This window comes from Thunnus thynnus, chromosome 3, assembly GCF_963924715.1.
Source record: "Thunnus thynnus chromosome 3, fThuThy2.1, whole genome shotgun sequence".
NCBI lineage: Eukaryota > Metazoa > Chordata > Actinopteri > Scombriformes > Scombridae > Thunnus > Thunnus thynnus.
In genome coordinates, this window is record NC_089519.1 from 6,527,370 (window position 1) to 6,549,093 (window position 21,724).

The window sequence follows — 21,724 nt, forward strand, 5'->3', positions numbered from 1 at the left end:
GCAGAGTAATAATGTGTCATATGACAATCATCCATCTTTTTTCACATTTGAATTCAGTCCACATACATAGATGGAGCTAAAATAAATATACTACGTGTGTACTGCTTTTTGGCTGTAGCGGTGATTTCCATGAAAAAGACACGTTAATTGAGAACTGTCAGTTTTGAATTTAGCGTCAGGAGACCGTAAACTAAACATATCTTCTACCAGTGACAGTCACTTCCTGTCTTATGTCTTTATTTAACACTTCCCTTTCAGTAAGAACCACAAATATACCCTTGATATTTCTGTCATTGCAAACTGTGCAGATCCTATCAGCTGATCGTGTTTTGATCAGCAGTAGAATGTCTTTGATTACCATAATTCCCGGTGTAAACTCTCTTGATGGAGATCACCACCTCATGCTGGAGGGAAAGCCCTCACCAGTAATTACATCAGTTGCACTGTGACACTAATAGATAGAGTCATACTGACTTCTTAAATCTTAAAGTAAAATTCACTAAGGCCCAAAAGGACAGTTGGTACATGCTGTAAGCCCTGCTCACATAGAACAAAGTTACAACCCAAAGATGCATTTATTCAGGTCTGCATTTGCAGCTGGAATCTTATCGGTAATTTAATGTACTCTCTCACTGTATGTTGCCTGCACTGCTACAAACTTTGATAAACAACAGTCCACAGACATGTGTAAGGAAATGTGTATATAGGACATATATATCCATAAAAGACATTAAAAAGTAATTTGGACTATGGCACAGTTCATTGCTATAATAAGTTAAATACATTAAAAAAATAGACACCCCTATATTTTTATTTTATTTCACTGTGTCTTAAATAGTGATTAAATGCCAATTTCATTGTACTCTACTTGCTTCCATGTCAGTGTGGTCACTACATGCCACATGGCACTCCGGAGGAACCTAAAACCCCCTAGAGGCAACTGCTGCAGAATAAATCCTGCAGTCGAGCGGATGACGCAAGCCAAAGCTTGCTTCCTCTGTGTTCCTACATACAGATAGTGCAATGTTGAGTAGTTTTGCTGTAATGGGTTGAAATAGAGATGTTTATATACACCACCATTTTAGGCTAGCAAGCCTGTTGCTAATGGTTAAGGTAACATACACAGTACAATAGAAATGCTTATGAAAAATTTAAGGATTATTCAAAAACAAAAAATTCAAAAATTAACTAAAATTATCAACAGAATGTGAAGAAATAATAAAATGAGACCTTCCAAAGGATGTGACAGTTATGCACGCTCCTAAGTGTCTTGCCTCTCTCCCGGTACAATGCCAACAAAGTGTAACACTTGCTAATGTTAGCTTAGAAATGGAGTCTGCCAATGTCAACAAATAACCAGCACCCACCACAACACAAAGTCCAACACAAAGTCTACCTAAGCCCAAAAAACCCCCAAAAGTTTTATCTAGTGACGCGTGTTTGTCTGGATGTTATTTCTCCAGAAGCTCTTTACGCCAGAACTCCCTCGCACTCAGCAGCTGTCTGTGGGCGAGCAGCTGCTCTGTCTCGCTGCTCCGTCTGGTCCTCCACACACACTCTCACACACTCAAACTCAGTGCTGCAAAATTGCATGTAGTATATCTGGATGCGCTCCATCTGCTAGAGTTCGCCATGCGCTGCTGCTCACTCATGCAAGCGCAAGCAACAGGATGCTGACTGCAGCTCACTTAACAGCCACCAATGTCATTAATGAGAGGGAATTTCTGAAACCTACATATAGCACCTTTAACCGATCTGTAGATACATTAAGTGTTAATACATATGTTTTACAGTCTCTTAAAATGTTTGCTTGTTACTGAGTTTAGAAGAGATGTAAATACAGTCATTTGTGAATACTTGACTATGGACTAGGGGTAACTTTAATAAGCTACTCACTGTAAGTCTGTATATTATTGTTTTATGGACAATGTGATGAAAATGTCCAAATATGGAAAATGTTATAGTTACAGTTGGCACATGAGAACAAATTGGTTTTCATATGTTGTTCTACTGGTCAATATGTAATTCAAGTACAACTGGAGAACAAGGACACTTATGGACATTTATATTATTTCACACAGTGCTTCAGTTTTTCCATGTATTTACATATACTATGGTTACTTGTGTATTTTCTCAAGATATTGTGATATCTATTATACTTGAAGCTACTGTAACTAACCTGATGCTATAACGAGCATTATGTTGATTACCTCGGGAAGTCATTAGTGTTTAGTGTTTCCTATATTAGGGAAATAGAACAAGTCCTGCAGTCGAGCTGAACACAAGCTAAAATTAGCATGCTTGCAGCTCTGTGAGGCTGACGTAGGTACAGCTAGGCTTTGAGCTACATGCTAACATACTCACAATAACAAACATTCTGACGTTTAGAAAATATTATTTTTTTACCATGTTCTTAGTTAGAGTGTTAGCATGCTAGCATTTGGTAATTAACAGGGTGCAGCTGAGGCTGATGGGAATGTCATTAGTTTTTTGCAGGTATTTGATCATATGCCAAAGTATTGGACAAGTAAACATTTGACCTGATGATAGTGTTAGACGAAAAGTCAGCGATTACTTAAGTTATTGCAATTCATCCTGAGGGGGTATGAATGTGTGTACCAAACTTTATGACAATCCATCCAATAGTTGTTGAGACATTTCTCTCAAAACCACAAATATCAACCTCACGGTGGAACTAGAGGAAAAGTCAGGTGATCACCAAAGTAATTGGGATTCATCCTCTGTGGACCATAAATGTCCAAATATCCATGTTACAAATTTTGAAACCAGTCTATCCAGTAATTGTTTTGATATTTCAATCTGGATCAAAGTGGTGGACTGACCACCCAAATGATTGACCGTGTAATTTTTTTTCCCACCTGCATTCTGCAAAGACCTAACCCTAACCCTAACCCTCTGATAGGCTCTGACTGATATTTCTACCCTAACCCTAACCATTTCACTCCCCAAGCCTAAATATAACCAACCTAACAACGATGGCAACAAGTTTGTTATAGACAGAAACATAGAGTTCAATAAACTTCTAGTCACTTAGGTTGTGAGGTTGATCAATGGTGGAATGGCACATTGTTTTACTTGATCAATGTGACCTGTGTTGGGCTATTTTAAAAATTTGCTATCAGTTGAAATGTTTTTGTAATTTAAGGTATAACACCTTTCATGTTTTAAGACAGATACACGACATGGCCTAAAGTATTTGAACAACCAAAGGTTACATCCATACAGTATGATATTGTTGAACATCTTGCACACAAAACTGCTGCTAAAATAGCTTCCACTCGTCTGGGAATGCTTTCCACAAGATTTTGATATTTTGAAACCTGGCTGCATTCCCACAAGGGTTCATTCTTAGCCCTCTCCTGTTTAATCTTTACATGCTTGCACTTGGCTCCATCATCCGCAGACACATGATCAGCTATCATAGTTATGCAGATGACATGTCACTATCCCCTGCATCAGCACTTTAGATTAACTGTTCAACTGCCTGAAGGACATCAATCTCCGGATGTCACAAAACTTCTGAAATTCTACTCCTGGGTGCAAATGCAGCAGGTATCTGCATATTTGAAGTCTCAATCTCTCTATAATCACTGACTAAGTCAAGAACCTCAGAGTTATTGTTGATGATGAATTGAATTTCTATTCACACATCAGCAACATCACCACGTAGCCTTCCATCACCTCAGAAATATTTCAAATATTTGTTGCTGTCTGTCTTATTTTCTACTGTTCTATCACTCAGTAAAGCACTTTCACTTGCTTTTGTTTGATATTGTGCTATACAAATAAACTTGAACTTGAACCTCCAGTCTGCAGTTCAACATTAAAAGTGTGGATTGGTTGAGGTCGAGCCTCTGTCATGTTGAAACAGAAAAGAGCCTCCCTCAGATTTTTATTACAAAGATGGAAGAGCACGATTATCTAAAATATTATTGTATGCATTGTTAAAACTAAGCCTCCACAAAAGCACAGGAGTGGAGAAGGTTAGTTCTGATCATTTACTTCTATGTTTACATTTAAGTGTGCCAAAGCAAAACTTCAGGACCATGCAAATTTTATATTTCATAATAAACTCCCACTCAGCCCTGTAACTGCTGCTGTTTGTTGTGTTCCTCTGAAGAGTGTTCTTACAAATTGTAAAAAAGGAAACGAAACATGCTACAGATAGCAGATAAATTACTAATAATCACCACGAAATGACAGATTTAAAATCACGTCCGGTATATTAGGCTTTGTCGATATGCAAATACAGAGTATTATTTCCTTCCATGCCCTGATACATCATATGAAAGTCGATCTTTTTTTTATCCTTTATGAAAATTTACTCTTGTCTAGAAAGTGATCGACCACTCTCCATCCCTTCTTCTCCTTTCCCCCTTGGTCTCGGCCTCTTCTGTCTCACACACGGTGTGGAAAGTTCCCATATTTTGGGGGGAGGGGAATATCTAACCTCCTGTTCCAACCCGTCTCTCTCTCTGTCTCTCTCTCTCTCTCTCTCTCTCTCTCTCTGTCTCTCTCTGTCCCACACACACACACACACACACACAATGGGTCATTCCCGTATGATTTACACAACCGCAGAATCACATTATGATTTAATGGTCGGATGCACACGGTTGTGCCAGGATTGCGCCAGGTGTATGACCTGGAAAACAGACGCATCCATAAATAAAGTTTCCTAAATGTAGGCAATTAAGTCCTGTGTGGTGCTGTGAGGTTCGGTGAGCCTTTGTTTGACTGTGTCGGAATGTAGTGAAGCTGGAGTAAGCGCTGTGTTTCTCCCTTTCGTTTTCCACCGCATACGCTGCCTTTGGCGCACTTGCGCAACAGCAGAAGCTGCGGAAAATCTCAGCGTCTCGTTTTCACACCTCCTGTATATGCAGCGAAGGAGGGAGGCGTTAGTGAGGAGGCGAGAGGGAAACCCATGACTTCCGCGTTTTTCCTCCGTATCTGAAACTGTGCACAGTACATAGACTATATAAAGCCATCATGGTGTTCACAGTGGCGACATTTCATCTCAGGAGCTGGACTGGCTGTTGTGATATCGAGAGGACTATCTTGTGGAGGTTAACCCACCTAACAACTGGAGCTGTACAACTTGCAAAGACTGCAAGAGAGCTTTTGTGTTCTACTGCCGACTAATGGGACACCAAAACACAGAAATGGACATAGAGTCTCTTCAGAAGAGCGACCGCCGGCGTGGAGGCTGGCTGGACCTTTTCCTCGTCGTGTCCATTATTTTCCTATTTGTGGCGGTGACGGCTGTGGCTGTCGGTGGAGTGACGGTTGTGATGGAGCTGCGGTCCGAATTGAACTCCTCTCCTCCCTCCCTAGAGGCTGAGAATTTAAGGTTAAGAGACACATCATCCCCAGCATACAAGGTAAAAAAATAAAAAACAGAACAAAAAGCGACTCAGATTCTTTGCATAAAATCATAAAATTATTTGATTTTGTTTTTGTTTCGACCCACGTCCCCTGCACATATCTGACTTTTAATCCACCTCATCTTTTCTGTTTTGTCAACAGATGCAGAAATTTGCCTACCTGGAAGCCAACTCAAGTAAGTCTACATTTACTTTCTAAATGCAGACATGTAACACAAAGTTTTCTGATTTATGTTTAAGGACCGATTTAAAAACATAGGCTATGCAAAACATTTACAGTGGATACATGGCTGAGTCTTCCTTTACGGCCCATATCATCAGGGTACCATAAAGTCATGTGTCATTTGCCAAATTTAAAGATAAAACCCTTCATCTGCATCAGAAAAAATCACATTTAAAAGATTTCTCAGCTGTGCCAAATCTGTTCAGAATGAAGGCAGAACAACAACAGAGAGGAATGGAGTCTGATAAACTTGTTGCACTTTGTAAACACAAACTAAATTAAATGTTTTTGTCTCCTCCTGCAGGCAAGGTGAAGAACTCCACCATGTCCTGGGATCCAGTCAATTACGGCACAGGGGATTCTGTCGGAAGCAACTTCTATTTTAACAAAAAGCAACAATCACTGGAGCTCAAACAGGCAGGGACCTACTTCATGTACATTGATCTCAAATTCATCTGCACCTACAGTTGCAGCCCAGGTCTCCTCAGTGTGCGTCTGGGTAATAAGCTCACCTGTGAGGTGGAGCTTCCAGCAGACTCAACACCTGTGAGCAGGAAGTGCTGGACAGTGAGCCGGGTGGAAGAGAACACACGGCTGCTCGCTCAGATGACTGCACCAAAGGTGGAACAGCAGTACTGGAAACTGGATCTCAAGAGCTCAGGATTCGGGGTGTTCCTCGTGGACTAATACGGACACTGTAGTGCCTCTTCTGTCATCAAGATGTAGATCTGCCTGTGAGCTGCAGGTTATAGCTAAAGAACAACACCAGTTTGTGTTTTCTTAAAGTTCAAGCGGGTAGATATGGTCAGGCGCTGGTGCCATTTTTGAAACTTTCAGGTTTCATGCAAACTAAAGATGTAAGACCATGAAGCTTAGTACGATGTGATGGTGGAATCTGAAGAGAAGATGCAGTTATGATAATGCAAAGTGGATATGGGATAGACAAGACACTGACCTCATTCTGTGTAAATATTTATAAGTGTAACTTAGTATATGATATATTTATTTGGTGATGTGGAACTATTTATATTTATGATGTTTTTTGTAATAGAATTTTATTTTGATGTAGATATCACTACATTAGTGTTGATGTACAATACACTGCAAGTTCAATCAGCCTATGTTGGGTTAATGCGACTGTATGTTTCTGTTCATTTTTATTTTTATAAATGTCTGGGAGCATAAAGTTGAGACTTATGATTATAATTGCAAATCCTGACCAAGCTGCTTGAGGACTTTCTTGATTGACTGCAGTTAAGCTGAGTCATATAATCATCTTTGCAAGTGATGAGTAACAATGATGAGTAACACTCTGCACTTGAAATAACTTTTGCTGAAACAAGGTCCCGTAAAAACGATCCTACCGTAACCAAACATGACCAGAATTCCTAAAATATACTTCATATGTGGACTTGTGAATTGAGAAAATGTTTTACTTTTGAAATAATGTAAGTCCTATGGACAAACTACACACTGATGAATGTATTTTTCTTGTTATCCATATTAAACATGGACATAAACATGGATATAGTGAACATTGACTTCATTTTGGTGTGAAAAGTAGAAAGTGACGATTGCGAAAGTGATTGTGTCAAAGGTTCAAGCGGAATAAATTGATGTAAAGGAAACTTCCCTGCTGTTTCGCAGCCTATACCGGGAACTGGATGCACATCACTTCCTGTTTACTTACCATAGCATGTGGTTTAGAAAAAACTCTTGCGGGCCAGCAAACAAACACAATTATGCTTCTAGTGTAAACCCAAGGTGCAGATAGCAACTGAAAGTTAATATCGACTGCTGTTAGGATTTATAAGTTACTGCTTTCATTTTGTGAGCGCACATGTGAGTCGTTTTAATCAGACCCTTACTTTTGAAGAGAAGTCCGCGTTTTATGCAAATTTTATGTACGAGTCATTTTGTGTGTGTCTGTTTTTTAGTTTCTCCTCTCCCTCCTGCATTTATTTTCTTTATGGCCACTCAGTCTCACTAAGTACAATCAGTTGTTTAGGTTCAAAGAAACAAATCAGTGTGGAAGATGTATTTAGATCATACCACATTGCAAACAAACAAACAAACAAAGAAACATTAATACAAATACGTCCTGCATTCAAAATGCTGCTCATGTGAAAGTACAGAAGTAGCCTTTTATTGCCAAAGTACACTTACGTATCACAAGTAAAAGTATATGTGTTATATACTGTATATTACTTGTGACACTTTAAAGATCTGTTGTTATGGCCTTTTTTGACCTTTTTAAATACTGAATCTATTTTAAAGCTGCTGTGACATTTTATTCACTAAAGGTTGTTTAGATTTCTCTAAATCCATCTTGCCTTACAGTCCAGATTCCCCTCTGTCCTGTTTCAGAGGCTATTTACATAAAATCTATATTATTAATGACCACATACTTGGCTGGAGGTGTGGCCCTTATGCCACATATTTACCTGGTGTAATGGCTGCAGCTGGAGACATAAGACAGTATATAGCAGTTTATGAACTGGAGTCTGATCAGCCATGAATGGGAAAGGGAAGAAGTCTGTTACAGAATGAAAATAATGATGTGCATGTTTTAAAACTTCATCAAAAGTACGGAACACACACACACACAACCATTTGCCAACAACAGAGGGACTATTGTTCCCAAAAATGAATTTCAGCCATTCCCGGTGTAAATTTCCATCCTATGAAAGGCTGTAATGACTTCTCAGCTGCTGTTCTGCTTTGCTTGTCATCTGGCTGAAATGCAAACTCCAACTACTTGAAGTTATGCACTCAGTGTAATGCTGGGCAGGGGTGAACTCATGCTAAAGCTTCCTGCATATTTGATTTGACTTTCTGGTGTGACAGTAACTGGTTCTGCCTCTACACCACTAGCTATTGAGCTGCAAATTTCAAAAAATTTCAAACAACTTTAAAAGACCAAAGAGATAGAATTTACTGATTTAACAGCACAGCAGACCCCCCACCTGTCACCTTAATCCATCCCAAAGCTCATTTTTCTTGTTTTCAACAATACCAGCCCTTTAAATGTCTATGCAGCCTTTAAATTGTGCAGCTTGGTCAGGTTGTACCTAAATTTAACTACTTTATATGCTGATGGGTAGTTTAATCTGGAACAATGCATCATGTTTTATAAAATGATCAAATATATAAATATAAATCTTCAAAGTAATTAGTAACTACACTAAATTGTCAAATTGGAATAGCATCTCCTCAGTTGGACTTAAATTGGACTTAAATACAGTTCTTGACTGAGTGTATCTTCTAAGTTGCCCTTTGACAGCAGCAACATGAGGCGGTTTCACAGTATGTGCAAAGCTTTCATGCTTTGTTGGGTTGCAGAGGTATTAGCTTGTTCTGTGTTTGTGTCACTTAGATGCAAAGATCTGTATCTCAAAGCAGGAAATGACCCAAATATTTCAATTTCATCTGAGGTCAGTCTATCCACTTAGTTACATCTCTGTTTCAGTGGTGATTTGTCACCTGTCTACATGGTTTCCTGTGCCTCACGTTTTTTACTACGTTTTGCCTTTTGCATTTCCTTTTCCACCTTAATCCCCCGGCCGTATCCCCTTTTTGGTTGCTATACTCTCCTTTACCAAACATCTCTGTACCTCTATATGTCCTGTTCCATTCTACACTGCTGCTGCTGCCTGCGAAACTTTCCCCTCTACAATGTGAGAAGAGCTGAGTCAGCTACACCAACCGCAGCACTTCTTTCCTCCCTCATCCTCTCCTCAGTACATCCTTACTCAACCACATCCTGCTCTCCGCACGCACACACACACACACACACACACACACACACACACACACACACACACACACACACACACACATACACACACACACTGTCTTGCAGGTGTTTGTATATATTGCATATCTGTATATCTGAAACTGTTATGTGGGTTGCATGTCTGTTGTATGTCTTTCATTGGTCACAGATATGATCTTATCAGAAATGGAAGCCACAGTTCAGTTTGATAAAAAATAATATTTTATTCACAAAGCAAAATATGTCACAAATTATATAGTAGGATGATATAGCCTGAATATCAGTTACTTTTTATGATATCACAACCATATGTTGCTTTTTCATAAGTGGTTCAAATACATTAATTACATTACATTAATGAAGTACAGTATATATTAAATTGTATATATTAGACTCACCACATATATGGTGTAAATTAAAACACAAAGTAGAAAACATACACACAGAGATGTAGAATCTGATCAGAAAGTGGGACAGATTCTATGTCTATGCCTCTAAGGAGATACCATAAAGGCCCCCATGAAGTTCTCAGTAGGTCCTGGACGCATCTTCTGTATATTGTCCAGTGTGACAAAAATTTGATCTCCACTCTCCAGGTGGAAGATGCCAGCCAGGAAACTCTGCCGCAGATCCTCCACAGTAACAGTCTTCCCACTTGAAGTTTTCGGGGTCTGGCAGCGCGTACTAAAGGAAACATGCCAAAGATGTCAAAAAGCAAACTTAGCACTCCATAATGAAGACAGCATGGATTTTAGTTTGCATTTAAATACACACAAGTGAAACTCTAAACAGGTTGCACTTGTAAGCTCATGTGCAACAACAGAGGAAGGAAGTAAGGAGTGGTGCACTGACTAACTTTTTTGATTTCATAAGCTCTATAGGTTTGCCATAGGCTTTGGTTTCTTTCATGATCTTGTGCTGGATAACCACACACTCATCTCTAGCATCTAATTGCACGTTGGAGTAGAGGTAGTAGTAGCCTTCCTTCTTGATTGACAGCCGGCCATTGTTGTAGCTCATGTTGTTGGTGAAGGCATCACCGTCTTTAACCCACTGCACTTCACTTGTCTGCCCTACAGAGTTGGGGCCTGGGATAAAAATGAGAAAGAGGAGAGAAAACAAAGGAAATGATAAGTTCAACTCAACCATTAAGGTCATATATAATATTTAGGTTTGAGTGTTGAGAGGGTTCTTACCAATCAGGTGAGCAAATGGCCTATTTTGGAGCTGTTGCGGATGTGGTTGCACTGTGGGAATGTCATTGGAGTCTGTTCTCAAAAGCAGGATCATATCAATCAACCAGTAAATCAATCATTGTAAAAGCTCTACATTTGGTTTGGTTTTGCATGCATTTTAAGCTCTGGAGTTTTTAAGAAAACAATATTTTTGAAGCCGTGTCAACTCATATCACTTGCTGAAAGACGGTAAAGATGCAAGACAAATTCATACATCACGCTGTATTTGTGGTTTTTCTTCCCACAGAATGTGAGGCATAATAAATTATAATAACAGTGACACAGTACCTTCATGCCCCACTCGACCCATTATATTGCCACCCTGAAACAGGAAAAGGGCTGAATGTCAAAAGCTGTTGCAGTGCAACAGTGTAAACTGTGACCCAGTTCAAACAGACACTTAAAAAGCCGCGCTTACTTGATGGGCAGATGTTGTCGGAGTGGACAGGTTCTGGCAGAGAGGATAAGACTTACAGAGGAAAAGTGCCTGTGGGGGGGAAAGATGTTAGGCAAGATGTTAAAAGCTCAGGAAAGGTCCTGCTTTGTGGAAACCAACAGGAGTGTACATGTAGAGGTGTGGAAATGTGAAAACATCTACACATAGAGATTCATAGATACACATGCATGCACAATATTACTTTAAGTAAATAACAAACTCACACATACAAACAAAGGCACATTGTGATTTTACACATCCTTCCAAAATGACAAATAAATAGTTATTGTTGTGGTGTTTGTAGTTTTAATTGTATTTGACTTGGTCATATAATGCTGTGATAAAGAAATTTGAATGCCTCAGATCTCATTATATGATAACTCTAACCTTCAACTTGACTGAGAGTTATTTAGGACTACTGAGAAATTTAGCAGCTGATAAGGGGATGAAAGGCATTGTTGGTCTACGATAGCAGCTACTGAGCAATTCAAATTCCGTTATTCTGAACAAAACCTGGCATTACAAGGTCTCTAAGGTTTGATTTTGAACTGCCGTGCATATTACATAACATGCAGAGTGCATAACAAATAGAGTGCAGGTGTAACAAACAGCATTATGAAACTGTCATAGAAAAGTGAAGTTATATTGTGGGTTTGCACTTAAGAGAGAAAAAAAAGGGAAGTGGAACTAGAGAAAGAGTCTATGTGACATATTTGTCATTATTGGCCTGTGAAATAAAGATAAATGACGATCCGTACGTTTAGCTGTCCACTAGTATGGTCATGACGCAAAGGAAAAAAGGGAAATTCTTGAGAAAAGGAATTTCCATGAACCCCAAGCACTGAAGCTTCTCTCTTAACACGCACAGACAGACAGAACCACAATCACATGCAGACACCAGCCTCACCTCGTTTTGCTTGTATAGTTTGTAGATGAAAAATCCCTCGACAACAAGTCCCAACAAGGTCAATCCTACCAGCAAGAGAAGAAACTTTTGGCCTACATGTGCCCACATTGGTTTTTTTGTACCGGGTAAGGAGACGAAGTTGGCCTGAGTGTCCACCACGAACACCTGGGGGCCAATACCCACATCACCATCTGCCATCCCACCCACTCACACTGCGGTGTAAGGGCGCAGGGTCAAAGGGCACAATGTGGTGAGGGAGGGATACTGAAAGAGAAAGGGTTAGAGTTATGTGAAGAAACAGGGAACAGAAAAGCAGAGAGACAAGCAACAAAAGAGAGGCAGGCAGCGGAGAGTCAAGAAAAAAAATGTCAGGAAACAAACACAAAGACATAAAAACAGACAGAGAGAGAGAGAGAGAGAGAGAGAGAGAGAGAGAGAGAGAGAGGCAAGAGAGAGACAGACATAGAGAGAGAGAGAGAGAGAGAGAGAGAGAGAGGCAAGAGAGAGACAGACAGAGAGAGAGAGAGATGAAAGTCATACTGAGTATGCAACCAGTTTCTGGGGAACAACATGATTTCTACATATGCTGACTACTACAAGCACATGAGGACAGACAGCTGCAACAAGTCCAGTAAATTATGAAAAAATGTTGACTTACATTTTATCGAAAGAAGTTCAAAGAGAAGTTAGTTTGGATTCAAATGTGCACCAGATGTTCCTCGTCAGCTCAGTCACCCATCCAGCAACACAAACTAGTTTTCACACACTCTTCTGAAGCACCTTTGGCATCGATCCTTTGAATAGCAATAATGTTCCTTAATACCAATTTATATTAAAAAAAAAAAAAACAGTATTAAGTTGAAAATACCACTGATGTGCTATGGCATCTGAAATGACTCACCTTACAGCTGCCTCCTGTGGTGTCCTGTGCACTGAATGCAGATTTCTGTCCTGCCTCTGCTCGCCTGCTGTCAACTATCACCAATATTGCCTTTCAAGCAAGCTCATGTAAGGAGGAAATGAAGATGACATGGGGAAGAAGCAAAAAAAGAGAGAGAGAATGAGTATGGTGCATGTGTGTGGGACACTCCCTACGAGCTCTGAATACGGTTATCATCCCCTAGCCGACACTTCCTTTTCTCTCTTCAATTTCTCGCTCTTTGTGTTTCATTGTAACTTTTGTTTTCTAAGTATTTGTTGCTATTTCTTGTCAGTTTCTGAGAAACTTGCACAATCTTTTCATCTACCTTAGCTTTGCACTTAGCACATTTTTAATCCTACTGAGCCATGCAAGGTGATTTTGAAAGCAATCTTTTTTTATCAGCAAGTGTGGCTGTGGGTGTTGAGTTTGAGGGCCATTTACACCCTTTACACACTTCTGACCACAGCCAACTATCTCTACCACAGCTTTGCACCCACAGTCCACTGAATATACTCTTTAATGCAGTAGAATGAGCTGATGATCAGGTTACAGCTTTCTTACACATTTATCTATACAAATGTTGCTCTGCTTTGAGAAACACGTTGTTCTTTTTTCTGTAGAAATTTCTGGTTTCTAAATTTCTATTTTCAACTGAACAACCGGCAGTGATTGAAGGTGACTAATGTGTTGGTGATGCGAAACAAATGTGGCAACACATTCTTTTATATATATATTTTTTTCTTCCCTTGTTTAACGTCACATCTTTGTGTGAGAGTTGCTTCACTATGAGAATTCTTGTCCTTTTTTCCCTCACAGTTATCATTATTAGGGATCTATCAGTACTTTTTTACTTGCAACATTATGCAATGTTATTACATATGTGTTAACAGCTGAACAGAAGTACAGAAATTAGGCAATCTTTGTTATTATACAGGTTTCAATGTTTTATCTTTCCTTTATTGTTCTACCTCTTTTTCTTCACACACCAAGAATTCTGAAAAATACTGACTTTTTCCTCTCTTTACCAAAACATTTATCACATGTGCTATATATTATTATTGATATTGCATGTTTTTTTGTCTTTTTCTCTGCTATTTAAATGTTGTGTCATACTGTATGTAATGAAGATACAATAAAGTATTTGAATTACAAATAGAGCTGCTTTATGCTTTGTTCAGTGTGAAACTCAAGAGTGGTTTGAACCCGGTCTGTTTTCTCTCTTTGTTGTGGGGGGGGGGGGGGGGGGGGGGGGGGGGGGGGGGGGGGGCGGCAGTTTGACATGACATAATCCATATGTTGAAACTACATTGCACACACACACACACACACACACACACATACAGATTGTGGTAAGGGAAGATAAAGATGCAGGGAGGACAGACGGAAGTCTACAGTTGTGGTGGTTCCGTGTTAAATGCATAGTTATTGAGAAAGTATATGATGGACCAGAATATGTATGAAGCCCCAGAGTTGACATTTTCTGTGTAATTTTAAAGATTTTTTATGGACTGCAAAAATAACAAAGTAGCATATTTATTGAGAATGAGAAACAAACCTTAAGTTTCTAGCACGTCATCCTCAACTTCCTGTTTTTGCCAAACAACATTTCTCATGTTGCTCTCGATTCCCATTTTACACCATTTTACCAGTATTGCTATCATTTACTGGGGCTGTATCTAAAATCTCCTCTCTGCTATCTATTGCGCAACATCAGCACCTCCCCCATTTTATTTGAGAGTAAATTCTCAGTGTGATATTGTGCCCTCACAAACTTCCAATGATGAAACAAAAATGCCCATGTCACATATGATAGATACTTACAGTTGTGCTACATGTCACCTGTCAGTGATGATTCAGTGAAAGTGAAAGTGAGTGAGTGAAAGTGTCAGAAATATTAATTTACTGTTCATTATAGGCCTTTTCAACAGAAGACATTTTGAAATGTCACAGTTGGGAAAGCACAGGTGTTAAAAAATAAAATTGAAGACAGCTAAATCCCATTCAGCTGCTTCAGTTTCAGGGTCCTGATATTGTGCATGATGGATCACTTTCACACTGTCATGGCTTACTGGGATACTTGAATAGAACAGAGCCATTGTTAATGTTATTTGTTAGTAACACCTGTGCTTTTTGTACTATGACAAATGAAAATATTTGCTGTGAAAAAGGCCTATTGAGACTATATTATATAGGGAACAGTGAATGAGGGTGTGATTTCAAACACAGATACCAAACATGAAATCTAAATAATATGAGAGGCTCTTTGAACTCTCATACAGCTGATAAAAGCAAGTTGACCTCAGTGACCAGCAGACAACAACAGACACAGATCATAGCTGCAACATTACTGTCATTACTGTACTGTTCAGTATAGCAGTATTATATCATTTTAACATGTCACAACAGTGCAGACACAGCTGCCTGCAAGTATAGAGTTAGCATTAGGCATCTGCTGGTAAGCAACGACAGTAACAATAAATATTGTCAATGCTTGCTAATCAATATACCTAAAACAAACTTTGACATTATTCATTCATCCTTAGCTGCAGCTGTGAAAATGGACCTGTCAGAAAATGAAAGTGTTTCACCTCTGGGATTTTTTTACTGATTAAAGCAGTGTGTTTGGTGGATTTTTTGCGTTTTCTTGCATTATTGATCAGTTGACAGTTATATGATGATGAATAATTAAAAGTTAATTAATTGTGTGACTATGTGATCACCTACATATGTGTAATCATATAAATTGTGTATTTAACCTAGGTGTGAGGACTGGATTCAGCTGTGTGTGAACACCCTAACTGTAAATGATGTAGAAGGACATGTATCCACTAGAAAATACATTTGACGGGCAACAGCTTGCTCTTTGGAATGGTCATAGATAAGATATACACATCCACATGATTTTAATTAATTTAATCACTCCACTCTGGGCACATTTTGGCAATATTATTATCTATATACCAATCTCAGGGCATGCCATAATACAGAATTCATTTGTAAATTAAAACTTCACAATTTACTTCACAATAGAAAACTTCACAATAGACTCCTTCATTACTGCATTGTATGCTCTGGCTGGAAACTGCAGTTAAGTTGCACTTCATGACAAGTTACGCAGAGACCGTATAGTAGTGGGACTGAGAGACATTGGTCTGTCTGAGAGAATGCAGTTGGATAAGGATTTGACTCTACAAAAAGCAGTCAACATGGCGAGACAGTTGGAAGTGCTAAAAAGACAGCAAACCAAACAGACTTGAGTGGAAACAAAACATGACATTGATGCAGTGACAATAAAGAACAGAAAGCAAAAGCAAACCACAAGACATCAAATCAAACTAAATACACATCAGCAAAGTCAAAAGCACCATTGCATGGCTAGACACACTACAGATGTGGAAAACCCCCTGATCATGGAAAATGGCAGTTCCCAGCCAGAGATGTGACCTGCCACACATGTGGAAAAAAAAGGACGTTACAGTAAAGTGCAAGTCAGCTAAAGCAGTGCATGTAGTAGAAACTAGCAATGTTTATAATGACAAACCTTTATTCCTAGGCACAGCTGATGCAGGCACAGACACATGGGATGCAGATTTGAGTGTTAGAAAAGTCAGGTTCAATACAGACACAGGCACTGATGTCACAATCATTTCAGCACAGACACATTACATTATTGGAGAGAACATCACCTATTTGGCTAACTCAGGCAGACCACTATTTGGCCCAGGTGGTACACCACTTTTGGTCTTAAGCATGTACAGAGAGACAATGTGCAAGGGTGAGCAGATGATCCGGGAAAATATCTCTGTGAAGACTTACACATAGCAATACTAAGCAGATAAGTCAGTGTCAAGCTCAACCAAGTGTCCAGGGAAGATAGCATTGACAAAACGGTGATGGAAGAGTCATACCCAAAGTTGTGTTGGGGTTTAGGTTTGTTGCAGCAGCCATACTCTATCAAGTGTAAGCCAAATGCCACTCTCTTTTCCCTTGCAGCACCAAGATGGGTTTCCATCCCTTTACTGGGTAAAGTGAAGGATGAGCTTGAATGCGTGGAGAGAATTGGTGTCATCTCCCAGGTCGGAGAGCCGATGGACTGGTGTTCCGGCAAGGTTCCTGTACCAGCAAAGAATGGTTCAGTGCATATTTGTGTTGACCTAACCCGCTTTCACAAAGCAGTCTGCAGAGAGAAACTCACCCTGTTGAGCAGACACTTGGCTCTTTCGCAGGTGCTCAGGTCTTTAGTAAACTTGATAGAGGATTCTGGTAGATTCCCCTGTCTCGTGAATCGGCAAAATACAGAACCTTTGTAACTCCTTTTGGACGCTAATACATCCACAGACTGCCCTTCAGCATGGTGTCAGCCCCTGAACATTTTCAGTGGAGGATGCCCATGGTGCTCAACGGGCTGCAGAGAATGGATGACATTCCCATTTAGGGAAAAAAATCAACATTAGCACAATGCCAGACTTCACACCATTCTGCACAAGCTTCAGAGAGCAGGTGCCACACTGAACATGGGGAAGTGTGAGCTAGGCAAGCAAGAAGTCAAATTCCTTGGTCACATCCTGTCGACAGATGGAGTAAAACCATACCCAGACAAGACAAAGGCTGTCACAGCAATGAAATAGCCATCTAATACAGGAGAAGTTTGCAGCTTCCCTGGAATGGTTAATCAGCTTGGGAATTTCATCCCAGGCCTGACAGAGAAGGATGAGCCAATGTGGGATCTTCTCTCAAAGAAAAATCAGTGGGTTTGGAGCTGCGCACAACAAAAGACTTTAAATCAGCTGAACAATGAACTTGCATCACCTTCAGTGTTGACACTCTATGACTGCAACAAGGAGCTGAAACTGTCAGCAGACACGTCATCTTATGGATTAGGTGTGGTCCTCCTACAGAAGGAGGAAGAGCAGTGGAGACCAGTAGCATATGTATCATGTTCCATGACAGAGACTGAGCAGAGGTACGCACAGATGGAGAAGGAGGCGCTAGGATTGACAGGTTGGATGTGAGTGGTTCAAAGACTTTCTCATCAGGAGAAATTTTTCCCTAGAGATCGACAACAAGCCAAATTATTGGGCCAGTGAAAGCCTACAGGCCAGAAAGAGCTGTACTCACTTGTGCATGATGGATCACTCAGAGGCTCTAGACTTGTCATTCCCACAGCTATGCTCAGTTCTGTCCTATATGCATTACATGAGGGACATCAGGGGATGACAAGGTGCAAAGAGTGAGCCAGGGAAACAGCCGTCCTGGGTAGCCAATTAAATGGACTGGTGAGAAACTGCAAAACATGCATCAAAGAGCATGTTAATCCTGTGGAGCCACTGATATCTAGTGAGCTTCCGGAGAGACCATGGCAAAAAAGTGGGTGCAGACTTATTCACCCTAAACAACAGTAACAACTCCAGGCACAGCAGTGTCAACTCACTCCACACCTCATTCCTATCTTGTGGATAGTCCAACAGGCACCTATCAGGAGAAACAGATGCCACCTTGTTCCATTTCCAGAGACTACATCTCATACAGAGACACTCTGCACACCAGCTCAGCCAAATGAGACTGCAGTGTCCAGCACAGCCTTCAAAAAGCTTTTCAACTGTCCCTATCAGGACTAGGTTTGGCAGAGTTGTATGTAAGCCTAAAAGACTGTTCTTAATAGTTGAACTATGTGAGAATCTAAAGAAAAAAAAGAGTCAGAGTTCTATCTGTGAGGTTATGAAATGTTTAAGGTGAACCATGCAGGAAACTCTTATGTTGAAGGGTTGTTGTGATTTTGACACAGGAAGCAGTTGAGCAGGACCACTGTCTTTTATGCTCTATATGTTGCAGTGAATCCTTAATGGGTAACACTTCATTTTAGGGGTCCACAAATTTCATGGTAATTTCATGGAAAGTAGGTGATAATTGTCCATTAATTTCCAATTCATTTCTGCCGAAGTTCTGCTGATCATTCCAGCTTAACTTCCAACTGGTTTCTGTCTAATTTCTACAAAGCAGGCCCCTAAATTGAATTGAGTTGCTGCAGTTTCTACCTATCTTCTGCAGGCCAGTAAATTGAAGTACATTTTTTAACCATTTACATTCTCACCAATTGTGTATGAGACCCTGTCTGTGCATACAAAAAGTGTCGCTTGTGGTTGACTTGATAATGGATGTAACCATCTTGCGATAGTCTTTGATACGCTCTCCAACCATCTGGGATAAAAACAAAACTAATAAAAACAAAGTAGTGAAAACTAAACTGAAGCTCGATGCTTGCTTTATGTCAAACGATCACCAAATCAAAGATGTAAAGTAAATGTAACCCGTGTGTAATCTTCCCTTTGTGATAGGGAATCTATGCTGCTGATCCTGGATATAGTATCTACAGTATCAAAATCTGGGGTTCTCTAAAGTATCTTAGACCCAAGATCTTACACTTCAGTCTGATTACAGGTTCATTCAGTTTTCTAGGTTCACTAAATTCACTAGGTTCAGTGAGGAGATTGGTGGTAGCAGATTCTACAAAGAGAGAAGTAAGACCTCCTGCCCACACAAACCACACATGACTGCTGACTAAGGAAAAATAATGAAAAACACATTTATAAAGGCATTCTGTCCAGTTTCATGTTCCTAATAGCTTCTTTTTTATATTTCTCATAAAAAAAGAAAAGAAAAGAAATAAAATCAAAAACAAATGTGCAACCAAAATTGCAGTGAATTAGAAATTAGGAAGTGTTCAACTCTCAGTGCTTCATACACAAATTAAATGTATCCTCTGTAAGAGCAAAATGCAATCATTATCAGTTATCGGTTGTCTTTTTTTCCCTTTGAACTTTCCCTTAAGTTCACTTAAGGTTATTAGTCTCATCTGGTCTTGAGTTCCTTCACTTCAGAAATTCCTTTAACGCTGTTTGTCAACCTTGAGTTTCCTTATGACAGTTGTAGTCAGTTTTTAGTCTGTCTTGGGCCCAATAAAAAAAAAAAAATCTGAGGAAAAATAAAAAAATAAGATAAAATGCTCCTTTGTTCGCTTCCCTTTGATTTGGTTCCTATTGCCCCTTGAAACAGTGCAACATCCACATGTCAGCATCCCGCCAAGATGAAAGTATCCATGAGCAGCGATGACGATCTGGATGGCAGACGAAGCAGATCCATGATGTCACAGATAGAATTGTCCCTAAAAAACAAAACAAAACAAAACAAACAAACAAAAAAAACAATCTGCACACAGGTGTGCAGAACAGTTATCACACAGTCTGAATTTCCTTGTTTCATTGTCCATCACATTAGAATTACAAGAAAAATCTGCACCACACAGATTTAAACAACCCTTACAATGACTAAAATAAACATTGTAACACTTTCTATGATGCCCATGTCTATAATGCATTATAAATATACTTATATTGTGCTATAATTATAGTTTTAAGCACTCATAAATATTCATAATGCTTTATAACAATAATCATAACACATTATAAAGCATTATATAATGACTTATAAGTTCAAGTATCATATCAATCATTTTATAATGCATTATAATCACCTATCATTCAGTTTTTTTAATGAGTCACTGTGGTTGCTCAAACTTTTACATAAAAGTAAAATATACAGCTACAGGTAAAATAGAAATTGTTTCAGGTATTATCTATAATTTGAGTCGATTGAGTCTTTAGAGTGAGTTTTTTTTGGGAAACTTCACATTTGTGAAATGTAAATGTACATCATTCAGTTGTTTAGGTACTCGATTGATTGTCTGTTATGACCTGCTAAACAAATAAATTCATTGTATGTTTTCTGTTGTTCTTGGATAGATTTTAATATTTTTTTCACTTAACTTAAAGTTATGACTATGACCACTTATAGTGACTTATAACTAGCTTGTAATGAATTATATCTACCTATTCCTCAGGAATTTCATTATTTCACTGAAAGCCCCCCAAAATTAATTATTAATAAACATAATTTATAATGATTAATAATATTTCATTTTTGCTCAAGAACCACACAGAGACATAAAGAAAGCATTAAACATTGTTACTTATTGAAGCAGATGTAGACACTGTAAAATCCTTCACACCATCAGTAACAATTATACAAATGTCCAAATACAAAAACACAAAACAAAAATACAATCATCTTGTATTTTTGGAGAGAAAGCATGTCGTTCAGCTGGCCTTCTCTCTAAAGATTGTGAACCCAGACCAGACAGCTCTCTCCAGAAGCAAAACTAAAAACAGTCAGGTCCCTAAATGGACACTTCCACAAACTGTTACACCGTCTTACAAATAAATATGGTCATACAATGATCCCACAGAGACCTAACGGTTAGTCAGTAGCTTCAAACAAGGACATCCTTCAAATTTAGCTGGTCTAGGTACCTCATGATCCACACAGTTTCTAGGACAGTAGACTTAAGGCAAAGATATCTCTAGCTAACCCTAGAGGTCAGCAAACAACCCTCAGATAGAAACAAGTTCAAAAGTTCAACTGGCTTTGGAGTAGGATTTCTTCACTAGCATGTGTACCACAATGAAAATAACATTACATCACATTCAGTTGAAAATAAACATTGACCCTTAGTTTGACAACATTTGTAACACATATACAAAAGATTTATAAAATGATAACCTATTATTTAATTTTCTCCCACACTAGTTAGAGTACCTTATAATCACATTTTAATTCATTACAACAGTGATTACTGATGCACTATAAAATTATTATAATGTATTACAACTATGAGAATTATAATACAGAATGATCCTTGCAAAAATAATGTCAGTGAGCGACCAGCAATTATGAAGTATTATGATACTTAACCTTATAAGTCATT

General features: G+C 39.1%; 2 protein-coding genes across 3 annotated transcripts; one reads left to right on the forward strand and one right to left on the reverse strand.

Annotated features, from left to right (window-relative positions):
* The first annotated feature begins 4,632 nt into the window (after window positions 1-4,632).
* Window positions 4,633-7,227, forward strand: LOC137176619 (uncharacterized). The gene is made up of 3 exons (XM_067582597.1): window positions 4,633-5,402; window positions 5,548-5,581; window positions 5,933-7,227. Exons 1-3 carry the CDS (start codon window positions 5,163-5,165, stop codon window positions 6,313-6,315), a joined length of 657 nt encoding a protein of 218 aa, XP_067438698.1. The 5' UTR covers window positions 4,633-5,162; the 3' UTR covers window positions 6,316-7,227.
* Window positions 7,228-9,607: 2,380 nt separating this feature from the next.
* LOC137176635 (tumor necrosis factor ligand superfamily member 14-like) lies at window positions 9,608-13,032 on the reverse strand. Of its 2 annotated transcripts, none has more exons than XM_067582599.1 (8): window positions 12,883-13,032; window positions 12,640-12,775; window positions 11,982-12,245; window positions 11,057-11,125; window positions 10,927-10,960; window positions 10,600-10,650; window positions 10,260-10,491; window positions 9,608-10,087 (listed from the first exon to the last, which is right to left on the reverse strand). In XM_067582599.1, the coding sequence occupies exons 3-8, from the start codon at window positions 12,177-12,179 to the stop codon at window positions 9,898-9,900; spliced, it is 774 nt and encodes a 257-aa protein (XP_067438700.1). In that variant the 5' UTR covers window positions 12,180-12,245; window positions 12,640-12,775; window positions 12,883-13,032; the 3' UTR covers window positions 9,608-9,897. The 2 variants fall into 2 exon arrangements, with proteins under 2 accessions (XP_067438700.1, XP_067438699.1); XM_067582598.1 differs by having other exon boundaries at window positions 10,600-10,671.
* Between the last annotated feature and the right edge of the window lie 8,692 nt (window positions 13,033-21,724).